The 25412-nt window shown below is 34.9% G+C and overlaps 1 protein-coding gene across 1 annotated transcript in view; it reads left to right on the top strand.

Annotated features, from left to right (window-relative positions):
• Sdad1 (SDA1 domain containing 1) overlaps nucleotides 1-18979 on the top strand; it is a 48299-nt gene extending 29320 nt beyond the window's left edge. The window contains exons 14-22 of the mRNA XM_076864560.1: nucleotides 3352-3428; nucleotides 4170-4267; nucleotides 4384-4460; nucleotides 5037-5163; nucleotides 6655-6749; nucleotides 6901-7091; nucleotides 7197-7281; nucleotides 7761-7922; nucleotides 12321-18979. Coding sequence (XP_076720675.1) covers nucleotides 3352-3428; nucleotides 4170-4267; nucleotides 4384-4460; nucleotides 5037-5163; nucleotides 6655-6749; nucleotides 6901-7091; nucleotides 7197-7281; nucleotides 7761-7922; nucleotides 12321-12368 — 960 coding nt within the window. The 3' untranslated portion in view covers nucleotides 12369-18979. The remainder of the gene's footprint in view (nucleotides 1-3351; nucleotides 3429-4169; nucleotides 4268-4383; nucleotides 4461-5036; nucleotides 5164-6654; nucleotides 6750-6900; nucleotides 7092-7196; nucleotides 7282-7760; nucleotides 7923-12320) is intronic.
• The last annotated feature ends 6433 nt before the right edge of the window (nucleotides 18980-25412 follow it).

Here is a 25412-nt window from a genome sequence, read left to right as displayed (position 1 = left end):
ATCTATCGAGTGGTTAAAGACATGTGTTAAAGACACCCAGTGTTGTTGTATTGTGGTCTATTTGACTCTTGAACTTGAGAAGAGTTTGTTTGATGAACATAGATACTCCATTGTTTGGGGCATATATATTTATAATTGTTAAGTCTTGTTGGTGTATGGTTCCCTTGAGTTGTATAAAATGTCCTTCTTTGTCCCTTTTGATTAACTTTAAAGTCTACTTTATTTGATACAAGGATGGAAACCCCTGCTTGCTTCCACAGTTCCGTGTGAGCGATATGAGTTTTCCCAACCTCTCACCTTCAGTCTGTCTTTTCCTCTGAGGTGAGTCTCTTGGAGGCAGCATATTCTGTATGTTAGACATTTTCATTATAATGTGCCTTCGTGTGAATCTGTTGTGATTTTGTACATTTGGTGTCCTGTAAGCCTCTTGAATTTGGTTTTCCAATTTGTTTTTCATGTTATTATTTCATTGAATAGATTGTCATTCCTTTGGTTTGGAACTCTATGCCTTCCTCTATCCCAATAACTCTTAAATTTGGTCTTTTTATGCTATCCCATATTTCTTGAATATTTTGCTCATAGCTTCTTACTATTTTCACTGTGTGGTCTACATTCTTTTCAAGATTATATATTTTGTCTTCATTGTCTGAGGTCCTGTCTTCCAAGTGGTCTAATCTGTTGGTGATGCTTTCAGTTGAACTTTTAATTTGGTTTATTTTTTCTTTTATTTCAAGGATTTCTGTTTGGTTTTTCTTCAGAATATCTATCTCCCTATTAAAGTATCTTTTGCTTCCTATATTTGCTTACATAGCTCTTTGTTGAAATGATCTTTTGCTGCCTGTATTTGCTCTCTTATATCACCCTTAAATTCACAGAAACTTTTAATCATGTACATCCTGAACTCCTTATCTGTCATTTCCTCTGCTGTGCTGGCCATGGATTCTAATGATGTGGTATCTTGATTTGTTTGGGGCACTTTCTTCCCTTGTCTTTTCATGTTGATCGTGTCTTTTCCTTTCTATCTCTATAGACCTGAGGCGTTACTGTTTTTACCCTATAGGTTTATAGTGCCCCTATAGGGTTCCAATACCTCATCTTTGAGGAGAAGGACAATATTAACAGATCCCAATATAAACAAAATACCACCTAAAAACAAATAGTTGTTATTAAGACGTTTATAGTTTGGTCACAGTGTACAGAAATGGTGAATTCAGTTATTATCTACAATATGATCAGTAGGTTTGTAAAAGGGTTTACAGTTTCTGATGGTGTACACAGAACCAGGGGTGAGGTGTAAGGTGATATGCCGAGGAGGTAGGAGGTGAGGTTATGGAGTTATTATATCTTAGGAAGTATGAAACAGAAATCTAAAGAAGAAGGTTAGTAGCAGGAGAATAGAGAGGCAGTAATTTGGGGTAGACAAGTAAGAGGGAAGACGGTAGAGTACATAAGACAAACCCATGTATTAGAAAAATGTTAAAATAGTAAAAATTGGAGAGAAAAAACAAGAAAAAGAATATACAACTCAACTGTAATATACTATTCAGTCATCTCAGTCCTCAATATCCTAATTCATGCAAAGTACTTGGTTTCAAATATGTTGGGGATGTGAGGGCCAGAGAATAAAGAGGGAGAAGGAAGGAAAAAAAATCTCAAAGGGAGAAACAAGGATTGTTTTGGTTGGAGATCAGTATATTTCTTCCCTTTTCATCCAGTAGGTGGAGTTGTCAGTTCTTAGTTGGCATCTCCGCCCTCAGGATGGTGTGGGTTACCAGGGTGTGAGGGTTGGTCTTGGTGCAGGGCACCTAGAAGTGGGGTATGGCACCTGCCTGTCCTATTGGGAGACTGCACCTCAAGGATCTCCTTTGATATGAGCGCCTGGTCTTATTTCCTCATCTTGCCTATAGACCTCACAGTTTCTGCCCTCTAAATCAGTCTCTAAAGTTATCTCCCTCACCCTCTCCCTTTCTACTTCCTAACCAGGAACCTTTCTCTCTGGGAGTCTTGTGTGTTGTACTCTGATGGCTGCACACCTGTAGCAGAGGGTTGTTTTGTAATAGACACTCACTCTGCTGAGTTAGCAGCTGCTGGGGGTTGGGGGGCAATTAGAAAACTATGGGTACCTCGCTATCTGGTGTTTCGAACTTGTAGTTGCCCAGACTAAAGGTGGTGATGGAGATGACCCGAGATGGAGGCTACTGCTTTCAGGGATGGAGTGTCAGGTCAGGTGGGAAGAGCCGAGCGATGGCGTTGTACCATCAGTTCAGAGATGAGCTCTGAGGCATGCAGTGTGTTGCTTACAGCTTTCTTCAGAGCTTGTGATATCCCCAGGTGCAGGCAGTTTATCTCCAATAGGGGACTATGGCAGTAGCTGCGAGTCCCAAGATGGAGGCGACTGGGGGGTCCACATGGGAGTTGCACCCGGAGTTCTTGCATGTGGGTAGCAGCTTAATGCCCTTCGTCGGAGCAGCGTATGGGAATTCTGTGCCGGCGCTGATGCTGGTGGTTGTTGATGCTGGTGGTTGCGCTAAGGCACCCAGAGACCTGCGTGGGCCGGTAGTCGGGAGTCAGGAGTCCTTTTGTAACGCTTGAGGTCTGGGTCCCTGTGCAGCAAGGTGGCCATGATTCCTATGCGGGATCAGCTGTAAAGGGGTCCTCCTTCACTCTCACCAAAGCAATATTCCCAGAAATTGAAACCCGGGTCACAGGGTGACACAGAATGCTGCCTCCTCTGGCCCATCATCTTGGATCTCCCAAGGTGAGAACTCTTAACCTGAACTTTGGATCTAGTGCACACAGAGCAGTGCCTGCCCCTATTAGATATACTTATTTATTCCTTTTTAAGTGAGCAGAGGAGATAACTAACCCTTAAGAAGATATAATACAGAAGTTCAGTTGTACAGTTTTTAGAAAGTGGAAGTTGGGGTTTTTTTGTTTTGTTTTGTTTTGTTTTGTTTTTGACAAGTTGAGAATTCTACTTAGTTTGCTAAATAATTTTGTGATTGGGAGAGATCAACAATATCAATTTATAGTAATTATTTTTCAAAGGTGGTAATTTCTTTGATTAAAACAGCTTTGGATTATCCTGTGTCAAAGCAGGGTTTTTTTTTTTTCATTTATACTAAAAAATGATATTAAAGAGAAGTAAAATTTATTTTAAAAGTTAAAAAAGATTGAACTCCAAAGTTCATATTTTAATCTCTCTTTCTTAGTCACGATTCCTCCAACTCCCAACTGAAGGTGGAAGGCTATTTTTCCACTATGAATAATCTGTTGTTCTTTCATCCTCAGGTGTTTGTGTGGGTAAAGACATTTCACTTATATTCATCTCTTCTTTTGTTCCCAACTCAGATCATTCAATCCGTGCTCATGACCGTGGCCAACAATTTTGTTACTGACAAGAACTCTGGGGAAGTCATGACAGTAGGGTATGTAGAACATGGTTGGGGGCAGTAGATATGTTTTTAATGTACTAGATTTGCTTTAAGTTACCAAGTTGTGTAATTTCAGCTGATAGTATGGCCTCTAGAATAGCAGTTGAGTCTTTGAGGAGGCTTGATATTTTTATTTTATTGGTCATAATTTTGAGAAGGGAACCAGAGATAATCTGCTTATTCTTCTAATCAGAATTTTTTTTTTTTTTTTTTTTACTAGTTTTACACTTTGAATTGAATGATTATTTGGCTACCTCAGTATTTTTTGTTTTTGTTTTTTTATCTTCCACCATGAATTTGTCTTACCCTGGAATAAGTGATATATTATTGAATCAATCTTCAATTTTAGGGCAAGTCAGTGGCCCTTTTGATTAATTAAAAATTATTAATGACTAAATCATCTTGGTAAGTAAGTGATATACTAAACAGTTACTTTGTATTTCCCTTGAGAAATGTTACTGGGAAAATAGCCTGAAGATTTTCCGTCTCTCTTGTTTAGATTAGTCCCTTTTTTCCTTAGGGTTGGCAAATAAATACTGCCATGATTTAGTTTCCTGACATTGCTCTTCATGCACTAGCAGCAAAAATTGCTGTACTAAAAGCCCTCTACCCACTTAACATTCTCTACTATACTGCAGTTTTAGAAACTTAGGCCACATAAAACGCAACTTGTATTCCTTTTGATTCTTTTTTTGAAAAATTTCTTAGATTTAACCACCACTTTTTCTTTTCTAGAATTAATGCTATAAAAGAGATAACAGCTCGATGTCCTCTCGCCATGACTGAAGAACTTCTCCAAGACCTGGCTCAATATAAGACACATAAAGATAAGAGTAAGTTGCATGTTATTCTCTGTAAGCCAAAGAGTACAATGTTTTTACCTCTTTGCTTCTTTACCTCTTTACCTTCTTTGCTCCAGAATTTGTAATTAAAGGTATTATTTTTGTAGATGTGATGATGTCTGCTAGAACTCTGATTCAGCTCTTCCGGACACTGAACCCTCAGATGTTACAAAAGAAATTCCGGGTAGGTGAACCCTGTTTATGTTGGTCTAAAGGTTATGGTCTTTTGAATTTTATTACAATTTGGATTTAGGTATTTGTGATAGTTTTGAGTACTGGTTTTGAACACATGGTTTTATTTAAAGTTTGACTACAATTGATTGAATACCATTACCTTAAATATTTTGTAGTTGACTTGTGTTCTTTGATGATTACTGTTTTTTATAAACCTATCAAGCTGATTAAACCTGATGATGTCAGTATTAAACAAGACTATTTCCCAGCCAGGTACTACCTCTTTCAAGGGCAGAAAGATGCTTGTATATAAAGAAAGAGATGGTACTTTGGACACCTAAAATATTTGAACAGTTATTCTTTAATAGCTGCCAATTTCTTGATTTGGATTAGAAATGAGAAAATAGTGGACAGCATTCTGACTCAGTATTTACTTTGACCTGAGATATAAACAGAATATTTTGTTATTTGATTATTTCCATTTTCTGTAGTGCTCCCATCTCAATTCATAATCTTAGAGAATACCTTTCATCATTGATGTTTTATAATATGAGCACTTTATTATAAATAATTTCTTTTCCTTTAGGGTAAACCTACAGAAGCATCTGTTGAAGCAAGAGTACAAGAATATGGTGAATTGGATGCTAAAGATTACATTCCAGGAGCAGAGGTTCTGGAAATTGAGAAGGAAGAGAAAACAGAAAATGATGAAGGTTCATTTTTCTTTCTTTCTTTGATAGTACTGGGGAAATTGAACCCAGGACCTTTTTTGTTGTTGTTGTTTGTTTTGAATTTTTAACATTTTATCATTGTAAATATATTTACTGCAACTTTATAGTTTAGTTAACAATTATATACAAATAGACTTTTAGCTATAAAATCCCAATTGGTTACATCTAAATCACTGTTCTGAAGAAAACATATTAGAAGTCTTCCAGTCCTTTAACTTTACCTTTCTTAAATTACATAGGAAAAATAACATCTGATAGTTTTGATTTCAAGTTACAGAGGAGGAGGTATTATCACATTTTATCACTTCGGAACCTAGGGCCTTATGCATGCAAATCAAGTGCTCTGTCCCTAGGCTATATCTCTAAGCTATGAAGGTTCATTTTATTTCACCATTATTTAGGGAGAAAACCACATGGCAAGATAGGAGACTTGAAAGAGAACTGGAAACATTATTATGTGGGTGATTTTATATATACCAGACTAAAAAGTTGGGACACTGTCTTACAGATCCCAGGGAGCCACTTTATTGAAATGTCTATAAGGTTATTTTATGCCCAGAATCTTTTATTTAATTCTCTGAATAACTGCAGCTAGTTTCTCATATATGCATAAATATATTTAGATGAGTTAGTCAGATACTTGCTATATGCCCAAGTTAAATGTATAAGCGCCATTTTTTTTTTAAATGTGCTTTATTGTCTGTCATCTTTACTAGATCATGAGCTTTATTAGGGCAGGGACCAAATCTCATTTGTTTACCATTGAATCACTAACCAATCACAGCATAATAATATCTGCACAATTCCCCAAGATCTGCTTAGTGAATGGTTGGTTAGTGAACTTCCATCGAATCATGTTTTTCATAGATAAACAGTTATATAATGTGAGATCTATGTTGTTCTAATTAGTTATACATGGCAGTAGAATCACATTGGTCATATAGTCATATATGCACATAGGGTAATAATGCCCAATTCATTCTACTATCCTTCCTACCCTCTCCCCTTCATTCCCCTTTACCTAATCCAAAGTAACTCTATTACAAGTGCCATTCTGATGGGCACAGTTGGCTCTGTGAACATGGACTCTGAAGTCAGTCATGGTTTTTGTGATTTCCATGTAGGCTACATTTTTTGGCTGTGATATTTAACTCTGGGGAATGATCCTTTTCTGCCAAGTTGTGATGACAGTTTATTTATTTTTATGTGGTGCTGAAGATTGAGCCCAGGGCCTCGCATGTGCCAGGCGATTGCTCTACCACTGAGCCACAACCCCAACCCCAGTGTATAGTTCTTATTCCTTAAATTAACTAAGTTGAGATGGCTTATTTAACAACAAACATTGCTCAAGTTTTTGTCAGTGGAATATGTATGTAAGGTTCACTACCTTACTTTTCCATTGCATGATTTATTTCAAGTTGTAAATATTCAACATAAAGTGGTAGTTACATCATTAAGCTCTTTTTCACACAGATGAATGGGAAAGTACCAGTCTCAGTGAGGAGGAAGATGCCGATGGTGAATGGGTTGATGTGCACCACTCTTCAGATGAAGAGCAGCAAGAAATTGTAAGTCATAAAATCTCCTCTTACAAGTGCATCACTCTGATGGTTATTAAGATATAATTTTTGCTGGACCTTGTGGGGAGACTAACATTTGAATGGCTGAGCTCTCACTTGAGCTGGTAGCCATTTAAGCCTTTGTTTGTGTACTCTTAAGTCTAAGAAACTAAACAGCATGCCCATCGAGGAGCGGAAAGCCAAAGCTGCAGCCATCAGCACTAGTAGAGTTTTAACTCAGGAAGACTTCCAGAAAATCCGCATGGCCCAAATGAGGAAAGAACTTGATGCTGCCCCTGGGAAAGCCCAAAAAAGAAAATACATTGAAATAGACAGTGATGAGGAGCACAGGTAAAATGCATTTTTACCAGGTCTTCAGTCAGCTTGTGTGTGAATGAAAGCCTCGGGGAAAGGAATTGCACCCTTATTTCTTACTTTATTTTTTCCTTATCTCAGGGGTGAATTACTTTCTCTTCGGGACATTGAACGCCTTCATAAAAAGCCAAAATCTGACAAGGAGACAAGGCTAGCAACTGCTATGGTGAGTGATACATTAACATTAAAATGAAATATAATCTGGATTTTGTATAGCCATAGAATGGCAATTTTTTAAATGTCTTAAATTAACAGAATAAAGTGTACAGATATTAGATGTTGTAGTAGATGAGTTTTGATTGCTGTACATACCATGTGACTATGTTCATGGTATTAGGAGATTCACCCCACCATGAATGCTTTTATCTGTTTTAAAAAAATTAGCTTACTTAATTCCCTTTCTGGGAACCTCTCTTACCTCACCAGGCTGAATTATGACTTTTCCTTCCACTGAGCTTCCTTATTCCATTGCAGTACTTCAGCCATTGCTCACTGGGTCTGAGCCCTAGGGAGCAAGGACTGTGTTCTGTCTGTGCTGTGTCCTTGGTGTCGGATAGAGTGCCTGGCAGAGAGGAGACATTGACTTAGATTAGATATCTTCTGAAGTGTGTTATTTCACAAATATCAATCTTTTTGTGCTGATAGGCTGGAAAGACAGATCGAAAGGAATTTGTGAAGAAGAAAACCAAAGTGAATCCATTTTCTAGTTCTACAAATAAAGAGAAGAAAAAACAGAAGAACTTTATGATGATGCGGTATAGCCAGAATGTCCGGTCAAAAAACAAGCGTTCCTTCCGAGAAAAACAGGTGAGTTCCACTTAAAGTTGGGTGGCTGGAATGGTACTATAACTTGAGCCCACTTATATCTGAGATGAGTTGTGCTTTCTGAAGACTACCACAGTGTGTACCTTGGTGCTAATGGGCACTGTTGGAAAACATCAAGAGGTGGGAGGCAGTCATGCCACATAAATCCTGGACCTGACTTAGTTGGGACTCAACTGTGTGACAGGTGGGTTAGGGGTTGTGTGTCCATTTTTCTTTTTTGTCAGTAAAGGGGTATAGCCAGCTGTAGTGATGCACACTTGTAATCCCAGAGATTTAGAAGGCTGAGGCAGGAGGATCACAAGTCAAGGCCAGCCTTGGCAAGTTAGGGAGCTTCTGTCTCAAAATAAAAAAGGGCTGGGGGTGTGGCTCAATGGTAGAGGGTCTTGGGGCTCAGTTCCCAGTACCACATGCTAAAATAATCTGTCATTTGATCTGTGAAATATACTGTTGAAATTCATTGATTTTAGCAATTGTATGCCTGGGAGTTTTAGAAAGGAGTGATTTTGTGTGGTAATACATCAGAAACTGTTTCAGGAAAACAGTCCAAAACAAACTTCTATTTTGGTATAACCCTTCCTATATATTTATACCCTTTTGCAAAACCCTTTCTGTTTACAGGCCTTTGGGTTTTCATTTTATTTGTTTGTAGCCTTTGAATGGTAATCCTGTTCTGCTCAAATGGCTTGCTTATTTTAGTAATTCATTGTAGTAAAATAGATTTATGCTTTTTTGTATCTTTCCCTCCTGGGAAGAACATATCAGAATATATCTAAACATCATTTTGAAGAATCTCCAGGAAATCAGGTCCAGGCTAAAATAGTCCCTCATTCTAAACCAGTGTTCCTAAATAGATGACAAGCCTGCCAAGTCTGAATGTTACAGCCTGTCCTCTAGGGCAGCACTATGTCTGTGTGGGAGGAGCCAAGTCAGGTTGACCTGAATTAGGTCAATTAAAATTACTGTTTAAACTCTCCCTATCTTTTTTTAAAAATCTTCCACGCTGTGGGTCAATACATCACGTAAGCAATAAAGTGATGGCATATTTAATAAAGGCTGAAGTACTTTAAATTTTGCCACAAATTGACTTAAGCCCATCATTCTAACTTTCATTGGCCCTTAATAACTATTTTAGGTGGCCTTGCTCTATTATGTAGTTTATGTGACCTGCCTACATTTTAGCTAAGTGTGTCATCCATCCCCTACTTCTTTTTTTTTGTTTTTATTTTTTTGTTTTTTGGTACCTGGGATTGACCAGAGGCACTTAACCACTGAGCCAAATCCTCAGCCCTTTAAAAAAAAAAAAAAAAAAAAAAAAAAAAATTTATTTATAGACAGTCACACTAAGTTGCTTAAGACCTCGCCAAGTTGCTGAAGCTGGCTTTGAATTTGTGATCCTCCTGCCTCAGCCTCCCAAGTTGCTGGGACTACAGGCGTGTGCCAACTGGCTCCTACTTCCAGGTTTTTAACATGCCATTTTCAGCAAATAAAAAAGCCCTGCCTTGTGCCTTGTCAATACCTTATAAAATCTCTCTCTCAAAGAGTAAAGAATTTTTATTTAAGAATAAATTTAGAGTTTGTTGGACATAAACCTTGACTCAGAAATGTTATTTCCAGGCTGGGGTTGTGGCTCAGTGGTAGAGCAGTTGAATAGCACATGTGAGGCACCACAATCCTAAGCACCACATAAAAAATAAAAAAGAAGCCTGGCAAGATGGCATATACCTGTAATCCCAGTGGCTCAGGAGACTGAGGCAGGAGGATCACCAGTTCAAAGCCAACCTCAGTCAGCAAAAGCAAGGCGTGAAGTAACTCAGTGAGACCCTGTCTCTAAATAAAATACAAAATAGGGCTGAAAATGTGGCTCAGTGGTCAACTGCCCCTGAGTTCAATCCCCAGTACCAATAAATAAATAAATAGATGATAGATAAATAAATAGATTAAGAAAAAAAATAAAATAAAGATATTGTGTCTGTCTATAACTAAAAATATTTTTTAAAATCTTATTTCCTGTTCTCTAGTTTTCTTACTGAAATTAATCAATTTCTGTGTATATTTCCTTGCCTTATATTTTCTTTAAAGTCTCTTTTATTATAAAAGTTTGGGTTTCATATTTTCTGTTTTCTCCTTCTTTAGAACATTTTGTTCAATTGAAATATACAAATCATATGTGATTTTTAAAGAAAAAAGAAATGAAGTTAATTTTAATAATATATCTTATTTGGGGCTGAGGTTGTGACTCAGTGGTAGAGCACTTGCCTTGCACATGTGAGGCACTGGGTTCGATCGTCAGCATCAAATAAAAATAAATAAAGACTAATAAAGATATTGTATCCATGTATAACTAAAAAAATTTTTTTTAATTATATATCTTATTTAACCTGGTATATCAAAATAGTATTCTAATGTAATCAATATAAAAATTATTAATAAGATATTTTACATTCTTATATTTGAATTAATTGAAATCCAGCATCTCTTTTACATTTTAGCACATCTCAATTTGAAATGCTCATCTTCTCTGTATTGTTCCAGTTTTAGTATGTGTACTGCCTAAGTAAGCACAAGCCATGTTTCAAATGCTCAATAGCCACATGTAGTTCATGGCTGCCATAATGATCAGCTCTACTGTACAGCAACCTCAAACTGTCCCATGACCCATTCTCTATGTGGGGATGCAGCATCACATCACATTTTCCTTTGCCCCTCAGTGGTATTTCACTGTCTGAAATAAAAGATCTTTTTTGACTAGAATATGTACATGAAGTCTTACTATAAATTTTTAGAATAAATAAAATGATCTGGGGTTGAGACTAGAAGAGGAAAGTAAAGCATATGAGAGAGAAAGAGAGAAAGATCTTATAGGGATTTTTAAATGAAAAGAGGAGGCTGAACCTGTTCCTTGTGTTCACTTGGTGGCATTGAAGGGGAAAAGGACCTCTGAGAGTCATCTGTGCTATTATAGTTTAATGAGCAAAATTAAATCTATGCAACCAATATTAGTTTAAACACATTTTTTGCAATATGGCTTTAACTATACCAGAGCTTTCCATTAATTTGTTTAATCATTATACAACATGAGCAGACACAGTAAATGAAGTATGCAGATAGAAAATAAGACACAAATAAGTCTTGAGAAATTCCTTCTTAGCTAGGCATCGTGGTGCACACCTATAATCACAGTGGCTTTGGAGGCTAAGGCAGGAGGATCTCAAGTTTGAGGCCAGCCTAGGCAACAAATGAGTCTGTCTCAAAAAATAAAAAGGTCTGGGCTTGTAGCTCAGTGGTAGAGCACCCTTGGGTTTAATCTCCAGTGTCAAAAAGAAAAAGAAAGAAAGAAAGAAAAGAAATACCTCTTTTTGGCCAAATTAGATTAAAATGAACTTGCCAATTTTTTTCTCTTAAAGATACTATTTTTCCTGTCTACAAAGATACAAAGACATACAAAGCCCATGTACAAGCTAAAGACAAAGAATCAATAACTTAAATCATAGAATCCAAAAGGGTTGAACATTTAGATATAATCCATGCAGTTTTGATCCAAAAAATGTTTTTTAACAAAGCAATCATATCAATCATTCCTTGTTAAAATTCATAATCTAGAGACTTTTATAAGTTTGAAGGACAAAGAGTAGTGCTGAAGAATTAATGGAATAGTTTTCATCACATACTTAAAATGTGTCTTGGCCTTAGTTATTCTTTTTGTGAAAATTGGATTTTTTCTTGATAATCTGTAATATTCTGGGATCTTTGTTTGTTTTGTTGTTTGTTTTTGAGGAAAATGGTAATCTTTAAATGGCCCATATGTTTAGTTTATCTTGGAAAGGTGACCTGTATTCCTGGCACTCAGGAAATTGAGGTAGGAGGAGAGCTTGAGTCCAGAAGTTTTTCAACCTGGGCAACACAGCAAGACCCTTAGTGAAAAAATTTTAAAAAGAAAAAAATGTGTAAGTGGTGCTCATGTTCAGTAGGATATAAATGATTTATAAAAGATGATTGTGAATAAAGATCTGCTTTTCTATTTTAATTTAGACAGTATGTCCTATCCACAGCTCTTAAAAATTAAGAGCTGTGTAGGTCAGAGTAGTACTGAGCAGTATCCCCGGAGACAGGTGATATGCAAGTCGTGACATTCGATACACCTGCTCTAGTTGTGAGCCTTGTTTCCATGAGTTGGGAATAGTATTTAAGAGCATTGCATGTTTCCTAGCAGTGTAGAGGCCCCCACCCTGAATACAGATTGGATCTATTAGGGAATATTTCATTATTTGTAGTTTTTTCAGGATGATTTATGATTTAGTGATTCCTTTTTTGTACATTCCTTATAACCAAATTAACATAATGGGATACTCAAGACTTATCACTTTTTTTCTTACCTTCCAGCTGGCATTACGAGATGCGCTGTTGAAAAAGAGGAAAAGGATGAAGTAACTTCCAAGCAAGTTTTTCATTTCAAGGAGAATGCCAAGTTTGTGTCACTACTATGAAAATTAGTAAATCAAGAATGTTTCTTATATTAAAAAGTCCAGAAGCACTATATGGTAACAACCACAGTAAACTTGGTAGCAATTTGGTGTTTTTAACTTGGAGATGGGTAGTAGTGGGAATATTTAAAATGTAAATAGTAGTGATATTATAAAAACATTTTCATTTAAACATTCATGCAAAGAAAAACATTGAATGCCTAATAAGTGTCATTCTAAATATAAAATTAAATGAGCCATAGCCAGTTCTCTCAAAGCATTCACAACTAGTGTGGGAAGGGAGGCAGGTATTATATGTGTGTTTACAGTTCATTGTAAATAGTTCTCTTGCAGAGATTGGTTTATATTACTGTGGGGTCACTGAGGCCTGATGGACTAAATCTGCAAGGGTGGGAGTTATGTATTCTCTTAAAACAAAACAGGACGATGTTACAAGAGTAAGAGGTTCTTACTTGTAAATAGGCTTACCTGCTAAAAACAGGTCCCTGCTGTATAGACTTTGGGTAGACAATTTAGCTCTTTTAGTCTATCCAAAAGATTTCAATATTTTTTTAATGCTATGTAAAGGATTTTTTTCTTCAGACCTCATTTTTTAAAATAACCTTAATGATAAATTATAATTTTGAAATGTCTTTGTTTCATCCTTTGATCTGTGCTCTTCCTGTTAGTTTCCTCAGCTTCCTTGGACTCTTATCATATTTTCAACTCATTGTTTGCCTTGTCTTCAATAAAGGGGTTCTAATATCAAATAGGTACTGTTTTGTATGTGCAATAGTGTATGTTGTTTACCAGTCACACTTAAGTCAATTTCAGGAGACAATTTGTTTGCATTCAATTAATTGCACTTAGAAATAGTTTGGTCCTTCTACCTTAGGTTTTTTAGCTGATGTTGTGGTAGATGAGAAATTTGTTATATGTTACTTCAAATTTGAGTAAAGGGCAATTTTATGTCCAGAGTTAGAACAACTTCTAAAATCACTTCCCCTGTTCCCTTTGCAATTTTTTTGTTCATCTTCTGAATTCAGTTTCAGTTTTATTTGAATGAAACTTTGTGACTTTTGCCCAAGATGTTCCAGATCACTGTAAGATAGTTAGTTGAATATAAGAGTCAACTCCCAGCAAGTTGATTGTTTCATGGGATGTGCTCAATGCAAATGTGTTTATTTCAGACCCTTTTCTTTTCTTTTTCCTTTGTGGTAATGGGAATTGAGCACTTGCTAAGGCAGTCACTCAACCACTGAGCTACATTCTCAGCCCCCCCCCCCTTTTAACATATATTTTTTAGTTGTTGGTGGAATTTTATTTTATTTATTTATTTATATGAGGTGCTGAAAATTGAACCCAATGCCTCATTCATGCTAGGCAAGCACTCTACCACTGAGCCACAACCCCAGCCCCCTTTTCAGCCTTTTTAAAATTTTATTTTGAGATAGGGTCTCACCTTCCCAGTCTGGCTTCGAACCTGTGATCCTCGTGCCTCAGCCTCCTGAGTTGCTGGGATTGCAGGTGTATACCCAGCTTCAGACCCTCTTCTTTATGTATTTTCAAATGGGGTATCTCATGTGTCTGGAGCCAGAAAGTGAATAAAATCCAATATAGCATAGTAGATAGTGTCCACAGCTTTGCTATGTGTTTTCTGATGGTGCCTGGAAGTTTCATCTTTCCCTTGTATTTCCCCACCCTACTTAGTTACCAAGATGCCAAAGTTTTTTCTGTGCTCTGACTCCAATTCTGCTGTAGCCTCACCCTGCTCTTAACTAGCCTGAGACTTATATGCAAGATAAAGGTACCTGGCTTTAAAAGATAAATTCTTCTTAACTGTTTTCTTTAATCTCACAGTCTCTTATTTCTGGTTACTTTTAATAATGTATCAGTTTTCTCTTGAGAATTTTTCTTTTTACTGCTAATTTGAAGATCAAATTCTCAAAAATTGGATGCAGCCAGCAAAGGTCAAGTAACTTTGTGGGGTGACTTTAATCTTGAAGAAGTCATCAATGTTTAAAACTTTTTAGTCTCGAACTTTCCTCAGCACTGAGAATGTGTCCATGTCATGATGCACTCGCATTGTCCAAGCTCATAATATATAAAAACGGTTTGTAAATCTGGAATGCTGACCTGTCATCTCTGATCTTACTAAGTTCCACTAGTAAATTAGCTCCACGTGAGGCAGAGATTTTGATCTGTTCTCTGCTATATTCCCTGTGGTAATTCAGTGTCTAATATGGTATAGAGGGACTAGAAAAATGTTTGAACATATGATTTAATCTCTGTCAGTTTTCTGTCTGTAAATATACCAGCTCCCTCACTGACTATTTTGAGAATTTTGAAAACTAATGTTTATAGGCATTTACCATGTTATCTGACACAAAGAAAGGTTTCAGCAAATTTCTCATCAAAAATTAGCTACCTGTTACATTGATTTTTGCTTAATTTATTTAAAATAAAACAGTAATTACATTTGCTACAAATATTTTATCCCTCAAATCCAATTTTTTGGATTACTAGTTTGAAGTATAAAAATGTACGTTGAATACCCACTGTATACAAAGTACTCTGCTAGATGCTGTGTGGTTTGTAGACACCATTTGTCCCATATTGAAACTTTCAGTGCATTGAAGGCAATAGATTCACAAAATGACTTCATAATACAAAGCAGCTTACAAAAAGTTGTCAGAAAGGTACAGTTACACAAAAAAGTATGTGAGGTGATATAAAGGTATCTTAGTTCAGTCATTTCTCAATACATGTCAATGTTAAAACATCACATGGTCTATCATAAATAGATATAATCTTGTCAATTAAAAAATCACAGCACAGGGTGTGGTTGTAGCTCAGTGGTAGAGTGTTTGCGTAGCACTTGTGAGGTACTGGGTTTTGTCCTCAGCACCAAATAAAATAAGATATTGTGTCCATCTAGAATTAAAAGTATTAAAAAAAAAAAAAGTACAGTATTAGGGGATCCTAAGGAAGGGACAGATCAGCTGGCAGGAAGGTCAATGCTGGTTTGCTAACAAACTGATGCTTATGATGGTCAGGGCAACCAGTAGGAAGACATTCCCAAACTGTACAAGAAAGGTCATGGTTTAAAAGTTGAAATAATTTTAGTATGATTTTTAAAAGGTTATTGTTATATAAATTTTAATTTTTTTATATTCTAATTCCTTGAAAATTTTTATATAGGATATTACATTGCAATTGTTTTAACTAAAATTTTATGTTAAGTCATTTTGAGTATTAAAACTATTTTAAATAAGATGTTTAAAATATATGTAGATAACATAGTTCTGTACTTTCAGAAATTTAAGAAATATCTTGAATATGATTAAGAAGAGGGATAGGGTTATAGCTCAGAGGTAGAATGCTTGCCTAGCACATGTGAGACACTGGGTTTGATCCTTAGCACCACATAAAAAAATAAAGAAAGGTATTGTGTCCATCTACAACTGAAAAAAGAAGATAGGGCAATGACCTAGAGCTTTTTCTTTTACAAGATCAAAGTTGGAAACAACTTTCACTAGTGTAGTATTTGGTCTGCACTTGAATTAAAATGCAAGCAAAAGTAGCACAGCTAGTGCTATATTATTGAAAAAGAATAAATTCTTATAGGACACTTTTTGTGTGGTAGTCTTATTTCCTTTTGCTGATTCTACTTTCGTGTTTTGTCAGTCTGATCTCAATACAGAAATGTTTAAGTAAACTATGATTTATCTACATGATGGGATATTATATAGTCATTAAAATGTTTTCAATAGAAATACATATTATAACTTAACAAAAAACAAAGTTTTTTACATGTAAGAAAATGGAAAATAATAAAAGCCCTAGAGAAAATATACCAAATATTAAATATAGTTTTCTTTAGTGTTTGGAGCATTTTTGTTATTATGTAAGAGGCAAAATAAACTAAATAAACTTTGTCTTCTTAATTACTCTCTTCCCTCATTTAGTCATTGGGGCTAGAGTCATCTTTGTTTGGGACCCTCTGGTTCTAGCCAATGATGCCTGATATTAGCAAAAGTACTATTAGTACAATTCTTTGGGGAAACTATGTACCAAGAACTTAAAAATAGTCATAACCTTTGGCTGAAATCCACTTTGGAAAGTCTAATCTGAGAAAATGATCCAAAATATAGCTGTGTCTGTGACTGTTTTGCTGCAAAAAACAGTATGCATTTTAAAATATCCTAACCAAAGTGGAGTTTGTCTCACCAAGTGTAGAGATGGACTGTTGATTCTCTGGGTTCAGCTTCTCTATAATGACACCAGGACCTTAGGCTCCTCTTTGGCTTTGTCATTCTTAGTGTGTTGAAGTAGGACCATGTTGAATGCTGGCTCTGACAGCTGTATGACCATGTGGAACTCACTCATTTCTGCATCTCAGATTGGTCTATAAAATGGAGATAATGCTGATACCTTGCCTTCTGTGTTTAAGGCAGCAAGAAGGGACTGAAGTGACATTGCCATATCTATCCCTTTTCTAAGAAAACAAGAGCTTTCATAGAATTCCTTCAACAGCCTTCATACTTTATATGGATTAACTAGCCACCCTACTATTAAGAGAAACCAAGAAAGCAGGAAATGGACCATAATCATCTCAACAGAACTGAACTTATGTTAGCAAGGAAGGAAGTGAGAGGGAATTTGGATAGACTATTTGCAATCTGTAAACTATCTATAGGTAAATATTCACTATAATTTTCAATGGCAAGAATAGGTACAGAAAAAAGGTCTAAAATATGGGAATACTTAAGCAACTTGAGATATAGTTAGTTGGTGGAATATTCAACTGTTAAACAATATCATTTTGATAAGTTAAAGATATAACAATGTAGTAATGTAAAATATATACCCTATTTTTTTAAAAATTGTAAGCTGATATAACGTGATTTTAAGACTTTTTTTTTACCTTTTTAAAAAATCTTTTTTTAAAACTTTTGTTTGTAATTATAAATGGACAGAATGCCTTTATATTATTTGTTTCTTTTTATGTGGTGCTAAGGATCAAACTCAGTGCTTCACACATGCTAGGCAAGCACTCTGCCACTGAGCTACAGCCCCAACCTTTTTTTAAAAATCTTTGAAATTAGGATTTTTAAAAAATTTTTTGCAGCCAGATGATAGTCTTAACAGTTGTCATTGCCTTCACTCTCACAAACTTGGTCTAAAATCTTCAGTTGACATCAGTTGAAAATCAAAAACCTACATCAGAAATATACAAGTATTATTAAGCATACAAGCTCAGTGGATTTTCATAAGCTGATTACATCCCAGTATTCAGCACTTGATCAAAAAACAACATGATCAACACCTTACAAGACCCTTTTTGAGTGGAGAACTCAGAAATACTGTAGATCACCAAGATTCATAATGACACAGAGGAGTGGTGTGTTGTGGAAAATGGGCATCTATGATGCCAAATCAAATGGCAACTCAAGTCTAACTCTGAATCTAAAGACACTTAAGCAATGCCTTAGTTGATTTCATTTCTTAAAAAACATGTATGAGGGCTGGGGATGTGGCTCAAGCGGTAGCACGCTCGCCTGGCATGCGTGCGGCCCGGGTTTGATCCTCAGCACCACATACAAACAAAGATGTTGTGTCTGCCGAAAACTAAACATAAATATTAAAAGAAAATTCTCTCTCTCTCTCTCTTTAAAAAAAAAAGAATAAATGTATGATATTTGTATCTGTGACAAAAGACTTATCGAATACATACACATTTTAAAATTCTGGTAAGAGCATTTGTCATAGTTTAAATGGAGTTTTTCTTTGAGGTATATAAAATAATGGTGCGTCTTACAAGTTTAAAATATGCCTATGAAAATATTGCTAGATTTGAATGATGGAATATAACTGAATTTAGATTTTCTTTTTGTCTACATTTTACACCTTTCATAATATTTATAAAATATTTGTACTAAGCATTTAGAAAAATCTAAAAAGCTAGTTCTAACTTAGTAAGATGTAATTTGGCTATATCTACTGTTACTAGTATCTAAGTTAACCTCAGAGGTTTTTTAGGCCAAGGAGGCAAAGAAAATTAAGGACAAAATGGAAACCATGATTTGTATCTGGGAAATATTATAAAAAGGGAATTTTAAAATAATTACATAAAGGTAAATGATGATATTTGATGCAACTTCTTATTTTAAGGATATGTGAATCTTCCTCTTGTTAAAAATTTTAAACTATAATTTGAGCTGTAATTTTTTTAAATACACAGAATAGAAAATAATGAAAACCATCCCTGAATTTTATTCAATGTTTTATGTATACATCACACATATATACATATATATTAATCTATTAATGTATACCTTAGTATAAAGACATATGTATGTATATGAATGTATATATATTCAGAATGGGAATATTTAAGCATAAAAACTATAGCTTCACTCAGCCAAATCTCCTCCTTTTTCAGGACAATGATTATCTTGAAGTTGATGCTATCATTCCAGTAGCTTTTTTTTTCTTTTACTGCATATATATAGTATACAGTATTATTTAGTATCTTAAAATTTTACATAAAAAATATCATTGGATATATTATTTTGCTGACCATGTAACAGATTGTTGATGAATAAAGATACTTTTCATTTTAATCATGTCAGAGTTTCCATTGCTAATTCATAAATCCACAATTTATTATTTTCCTACCCAAAAGCAATAAGATTGTTTCTATTTTTCCTGCTATTTAAAAACCTTGCTGCAATAAACATCTTTGAACATGTTCTCTAGGGTTCATAGTTTTAGAGGGTTTTTGTTTTTTCTTTTTTTAACCAAAGATTAGATAGAAACAAAGAAATGTACTTTGTCATGCTGTAGATTTATTCATATTTTATCATTGGTGTTTAGAATATCCCACATCTATTTCAATTTTTTACTTGTTCTTTTTAGTCACACATGACAGTAGAATGTATCTTGACATATCACACATGGAATATAACTTCCCATTCTTGTGGTTGTATATGATGTAGAGTTAAACCGGTAATGTATTCATTTAAGAACATAGGAAAGTTTTGTTTGATTGATTCTACTGTCTTTCCTATTCCCATCCCCCTACCCTTTCCTTTATTCTCCTTTGTCTAATCCAGTGAACTTCTCTGTTCTTTCCTCCCCGCTGCTTATTGTGAGGTAGCATCCACATATCAGAGAAAACATTGGTCTTTGGTTTTTTGAGATTGATTTATTTCATTTAGCATGATAGTCTCCAGTTCCATCTATTTACTGGAAAATGCCATCATTTTATTCTTCTTTATGGCTGAGAATTATTCCATTGTATATATGTACCACATTTTCTTTATCCATTCATCTGTTAAAGGCATTTAGGTTGGTTCCATAGCTTAGCTATTGTGATTTGAGCTGCTATAAACGTTGATGTGACCATGTCACTACAGTATACTGACAGTAAGTCCTTTGGGAATACGCTGAGGAGTGGGATAATTGGGTCAAATGGTGGTTCCATTCCAAGTTTTCTGAAGAAGCTCCATACTGCTTTCCAGAGTGGTTGCATCAATTTGCAGTCCCACCAGCAAGGTATGAGTGTGCCTCTTTCCCCACACCCTTGCCAACATTTATTGTTCCGTGTATTCTTCATAATTGGTATTCTGGCTAGAGTGAGAGAGATCTTCAGTATAGTTTTAATTTGCATTTCTCTAATTGCTAATGATATTGAACATTTTTTATATATTTATTGACTGATAGTATTTCTTCTTCTGTGAAGTGTCCAGTTCCTTTGCCCATTTATTGATTGGTTTTTTTGTTTGGTTGGTTTTTGGTGATAAATTTTCTGAGTACATATCTTGGAGATTAATCCTCTGATGTGAAGGTGAAGGTGGCCAAGATTTTTTCCCATTCTTAGGCCCTCTCTTCACGTTCTTGATTGTTTCCTTTACTGTGAAGAAGGCTTTTATTTTGATACCAACCAACCCATGTATTGATTCTTGATTTTACTTCTTGTGCTTTAGAAGTCATGTTGAGGAAATTGGTTCCTAAGTTGACATGGTCCTATTTTTTCATCTAGTAGGCACAGGGTCTCTGGTATAGGTACTTTCCAGGTACCTGATCCACTTTGAGTTGAGTTTTGTGCACAGTGAGAGATAGGAGTTTAATTTCATTTTGCTACATATGGATTTCCAGTTTTCCCACCACCATTTGTTGAAGAGACTATCTTTTCTCCAATGTATGTTTATGGCACCTTTCTCTAGTATGAGAAAACTGTATTTATGTGGGCTTTTCTCTGTGTCTTCTATTCTGTTCATTGGTCTTTATGTCTGTTTTGGTGCCAATACCATGCTGTTTTTGTTACTATAGCTCTGTAGTATAATTTAAGATCTGGTGTTGTGATGCCTCCTGTTTCACTTTTCTTGCTAAGAATTGCTTTGATTATTCTGGGCCTCATATTTTCACAGTTATTTTTCTATGTCCATGAAGAATGTCATGGAATTTTAAGAGGAATTGCATTAAATCTGTATAGTGCTTTTGGTACTGTGGCCATTTGGACACTTTATTCTGTGTATACAAGAACATGGGAGAACTTTCCATATTCTGAGGTCTTTTTCAATTTCTTTCTTTAGTGTTCTGTAGTTTTCATTGTAGAGGTCTTTCACCTCTTTTGTTAGATTGATTCCCAGATATTTTCTGTTCTTTGAGCTATTGTGAATGGGATAGTTTTCCTAATTTCTCTTTCAGTTGATTCATAAATGATGTCTAGGAATGCAATTGATTTAGGGTGTTAATTTTATATCCTGCTACTTTGCTGAATTCATTTGTGAGTTTTAGAAATTTTCTGGTGAAATATTTTGGATCTTCTAAATATAGAATCATGTCCTTGGCAAAGAGGGATATTTTTGTTCTTCTTTTCCTATTCATATCCCTTTAATTTCTTTCTTCTGCCTGATTGCTCTGGGTAGAGCTTCAAGGACTAGGTAAAATAGAAATGGTGAAAGATTCTTGGGGATACTTGTCTTGTTCCAGCTTTTAGAGGAAATGCTTTTAATTTTTCTCCATTTAGAATGATGCTGGCCTTGGTTTTAACCTATAACTTTTACAATATTGAGGTATGTTCCTACTATTCCTAGTTTTTCTAGTGTTTTAAACATGCATGTATGTTGTATTTCATCACATGCTTTTTCTGCATCTTATTGAGATAATCTTGTGATTCTTGTCTTCAAGTCTATTAATGTGATGGATTACACTTATTGATTTCCATATGTTGAACCAACCTTGCATCCCTGGGATAAACCCACTTGATCATGATGCACTGTCTTTTTAATATGTTTTTGGATGTGATTTGTCAGAATTTTATTAAGAATTTTTTACATCTATATTTATCAGGGAAATTGGTCTGAAGTGTTTTCTTTCCTTGATATGTCTTTTGTCTGGTTTTGGTATTAGGGTGATACTAATCTCATAGAATGATTTTGTAAGCATTCCTTCCTTTTGTATTTCATGGAAAATTGTGAGGAGGATTGGTGTTAGTTCTTCTTTGAAAGTCAGTAGAATTTGGCCGAAAATTCATCTGGTCCTGGGCCTTTTTTTTTGGCACGCAATGAAATTGATCTGTTTAAATTTTCTATATCCTCCTGGTTTAATTTGGGTAGGTCATATGTCTCTAGAAATTTGTCGATGTCTTCAACATATTCTATTTTATTAGAGTATAAATTTTCAAAATTGTGTTTGATTATTGTCTATATTACAGTAGTGTCTGTCATGATATTTCTTATTTCAGCACAGATTTTAGTAATTTGAGTTTTTTTTTCCTCTCCATTAGCTGGCTGAGGGTTTATCATTTTTTTCATTTTTTCAAAGAACCAACTTTTTGTTTTGTCCATTTTTTTAAATAGTTTTTGTTTGTTTGTTTCAATTTCATTGATTTCAGCTCTGATTTTAATATTTCCTGTCTTCTGCTTTGGGCATTGATTAGTTCTTCTCTTCTAGGGCTTTGAGATGTGATGTTATGTTATTTATTTGTTGACTTTCTATTCTTTTAATGCATGTGCTCAATGCAATGAACTTTCCTTTTTTTTTTTTTTTGCCTTCATAATTGCCCAGAGATTTTGATATGTTGTGTCACTATTCTCATTTGCCTCTAAGTAATTTTTTATTTTATCCCTGATTTCTTCTGCTATCCATTGGCCATTCAGTAGTGTATTATTTAATCTCCAGGTGTTAGGGTAGCTTTCATTTTGTATTTTATTGCTGATTTCTAATTTCAGGCAATTATTATCTGAATTATTATAGACTGCAAGGTATTATTTCCTTTTTTTGTATTTATGAAGAAAGTGTATTCTCTTGTTGAAGTTGAAATATTCTATATATGTCAGTTAAGTCTAAATTATTAATTGTATTTTTTAGTTCTACAGCTTCTTTATTTAGTTCTTGTTTGGAGGATCTATCCAAGTGGTGAGAGAGGTGTGCTAAAGTCACCCAGTATTAATGTGTTGTGGTCTGATTGTTGAAATTGAGAAGAGTTTGTTTGATGTACGTAGATACTTCATTGTTTGGGGCATAAATATTTGTGATTGTTAGGTCTTGTTGATGTATAATTCTCTTAAGCAGTATGAAATGTCCTTTTTTGACCTTTCTGATAAACTTTGGCTTGTAATTCACTTTATCTGATATGAGGATAGAAACCCTGCTTGTTTATGAGATCTATGTGAATAATATATTTTTTCCCATCCTTTTACATTCAGTCTGTGAATGTCTTTGCCTATGAGGTGAGCCTGTTGGAGACAGCATATTGTTGAGTCTTGTTTTTCAATCCAATCTGCTAGTTGGTGTCTCTTGATTGACGAGTTGAGGCCATTTACATTCAATGTTATTATTGAGAAATGGTTTTTATTCCCTGTCATTTTGATATATTTTATTTATTTAATTTGAATTAGTTTCTCCTTTGATTGACTATTCTTGTAGTGTAGTTCCTCCCTTTGCTGGTTTTCACTTTTCTTCTTCATGTAATAATTCATTGAGTATGTTTTGTAGTGCAGGCTTTCTAGGTGTAAATTCTTTCAACTTTTGTTTATCTTGGAAGGTTTTTATTTCATCATCAATTCTGAAGCTTAATTTTGCTGGGTATAGTATTCTTGGCTGGCCTCCACTTTCTTTCAGATTTTGGTATATGTTATTCCAAGACTTCCTTTGAGGATCTGGGTTGAGAAATCAGCTGAGATCCAGATTGGTTTTCCTCTAAATATGACTTGTCATTTTTCTCTCACAACCTTTAAAATTCTATCCTCATTCTCTGCGTAGGTATTTTCATAGTGATATGACTTGGTGTGGGTCTGTTGCAATTTTATTTATTTAGGGTCCTATGAGCCTCCTGTGTTTGATTTTCCATTTAATTCTTTAGTTTTGGGAAATTTTCTGATATTGGTTTGTATCTTTAAGGCTTCATCTCTCCTGATAGATCTTAAATTTTGTCTTTTCATGTTATCCTATATATCTTGGAAGTTCTGTTCATGGTCTCTTAACAACTTTTTTCCATGGTCAACTTTATTTTCAAGATTATATATTTTTGTCTTCATTGCCTGAAACTGTTTTCCAAGTGATCTAGTCTGCTGGTGATGTCTTTCATTGAATTTTTAATTTTGTTTATTGATTCCTTTATTTTGAGGATTTCTCTTGATCTTTTTTCAGAATCTCTCTTTATTGAAGTGATCTTTCTTTTCCTGTATTTTCTGTCTGATTTTACTCGTTACATTGTCTTTTACCTCACATATGAGTTTAACTATGTATATTCTAAATCATTCTCTGACATTTCTTCCACTGTGGTGTCTTGGATGTTATTGGAGTACCTTAGTTTGTTTGGCACAATTTTTAACAACAGTCAGTGCAAACAACATACAACATTAAACCAAATAGTCCCAGCTATGATGTCTACAATATTAATTGACACAGTAAACAGAAATTATATGACCAGTTATTGTCTACAATAAAAACAGTAAGTTTACAAAAGGGTTTACAATTTCAAATGGTGGACAGGAAGAGAACAAAGTTATATAGGATATGATGATTATGAGAGAGGAGAAGATAGAAGTAAAAAATTAAAGGAAGGGTAAAAAATAGAGATTGACTGTCAGTGAAAGAAAAAAGAATCAAGGGAGACAGTTGACAAAAAATATATATAAAGTAAAAATTTAAAAATTAAGAGAACACAAAACTAAATTGTAATAGACTAATCAAACATCCTAGACCTCAAAAAATTGATCCATGAAAAATAACTGGCTTCAAAAATGATATAAATGCGAAAAATACTAATATGAATATGTATACATGTCCATGAACCATTAAAGTCACAATTAAACAGAGAAAAGAAAAAAATTTTTTTGATGAAAAGTTAAAGAATTGTTTCCATTGGAATTCAAAAGATTCTCAGTTTCTTTTCTCAGCAGTGTTAGGTGCGATCATCTGGACCAATGTGATACCTCACCTTGTGGGTGGATTGCTAGAGTGAATGAGGTAATCCTGTAGGTGGAACTTTTGGAGGTGAGGTTTAGGTTTAGGTGGACTCCAGCCTCTTCACTGAATGCCAATTGGTCTGGCACATCTCCAGGGCCCAGCATTTGACAGTTCACACTGGAAGACTGTAACCAGGGATCTCCCCAGTTCCACTCTTATGGTAGAGAAGCCAATTCTTAGTCCACTATGTCACCTTACTAAAAAGCTGCTTAATTGCTTTCTTGGTTTCATTCCATGCGTCAGCCAGGAAAGCAACCTTCTCTATATCACCATCTTGAAATGAAAAGAAAAATTCCTTTGCCCTTTACAAAACCCAAGCAAGGGGCTGGTTGTAGCTCAGTGGTTGAATGCTTGCCTAGCATGAGTGAGGCCTTGGGTTGATCCTCAGCACCACATAAAAATAAATAAATAAAATAAAGGTGTAGTGCCCATCTACAACTTAAAGGTATATTTTTATTTTATTTTATTTTTTTATTTTTTAATTTTTTTATTATTAGTTGTTCAAAACATTACATAGCTCTTGACATAT

The sequence above is a fragment of the Callospermophilus lateralis genome, chromosome 8, assembly GCF_048772815.1.
Source record: "Callospermophilus lateralis isolate mCalLat2 chromosome 8, mCalLat2.hap1, whole genome shotgun sequence".
In the NCBI taxonomy this organism is placed as follows: domain Eukaryota; kingdom Metazoa; phylum Chordata; class Mammalia; order Rodentia; family Sciuridae; genus Callospermophilus; species Callospermophilus lateralis.
This window is presented reverse-complemented; position numbering and strand designations above follow the sequence as displayed.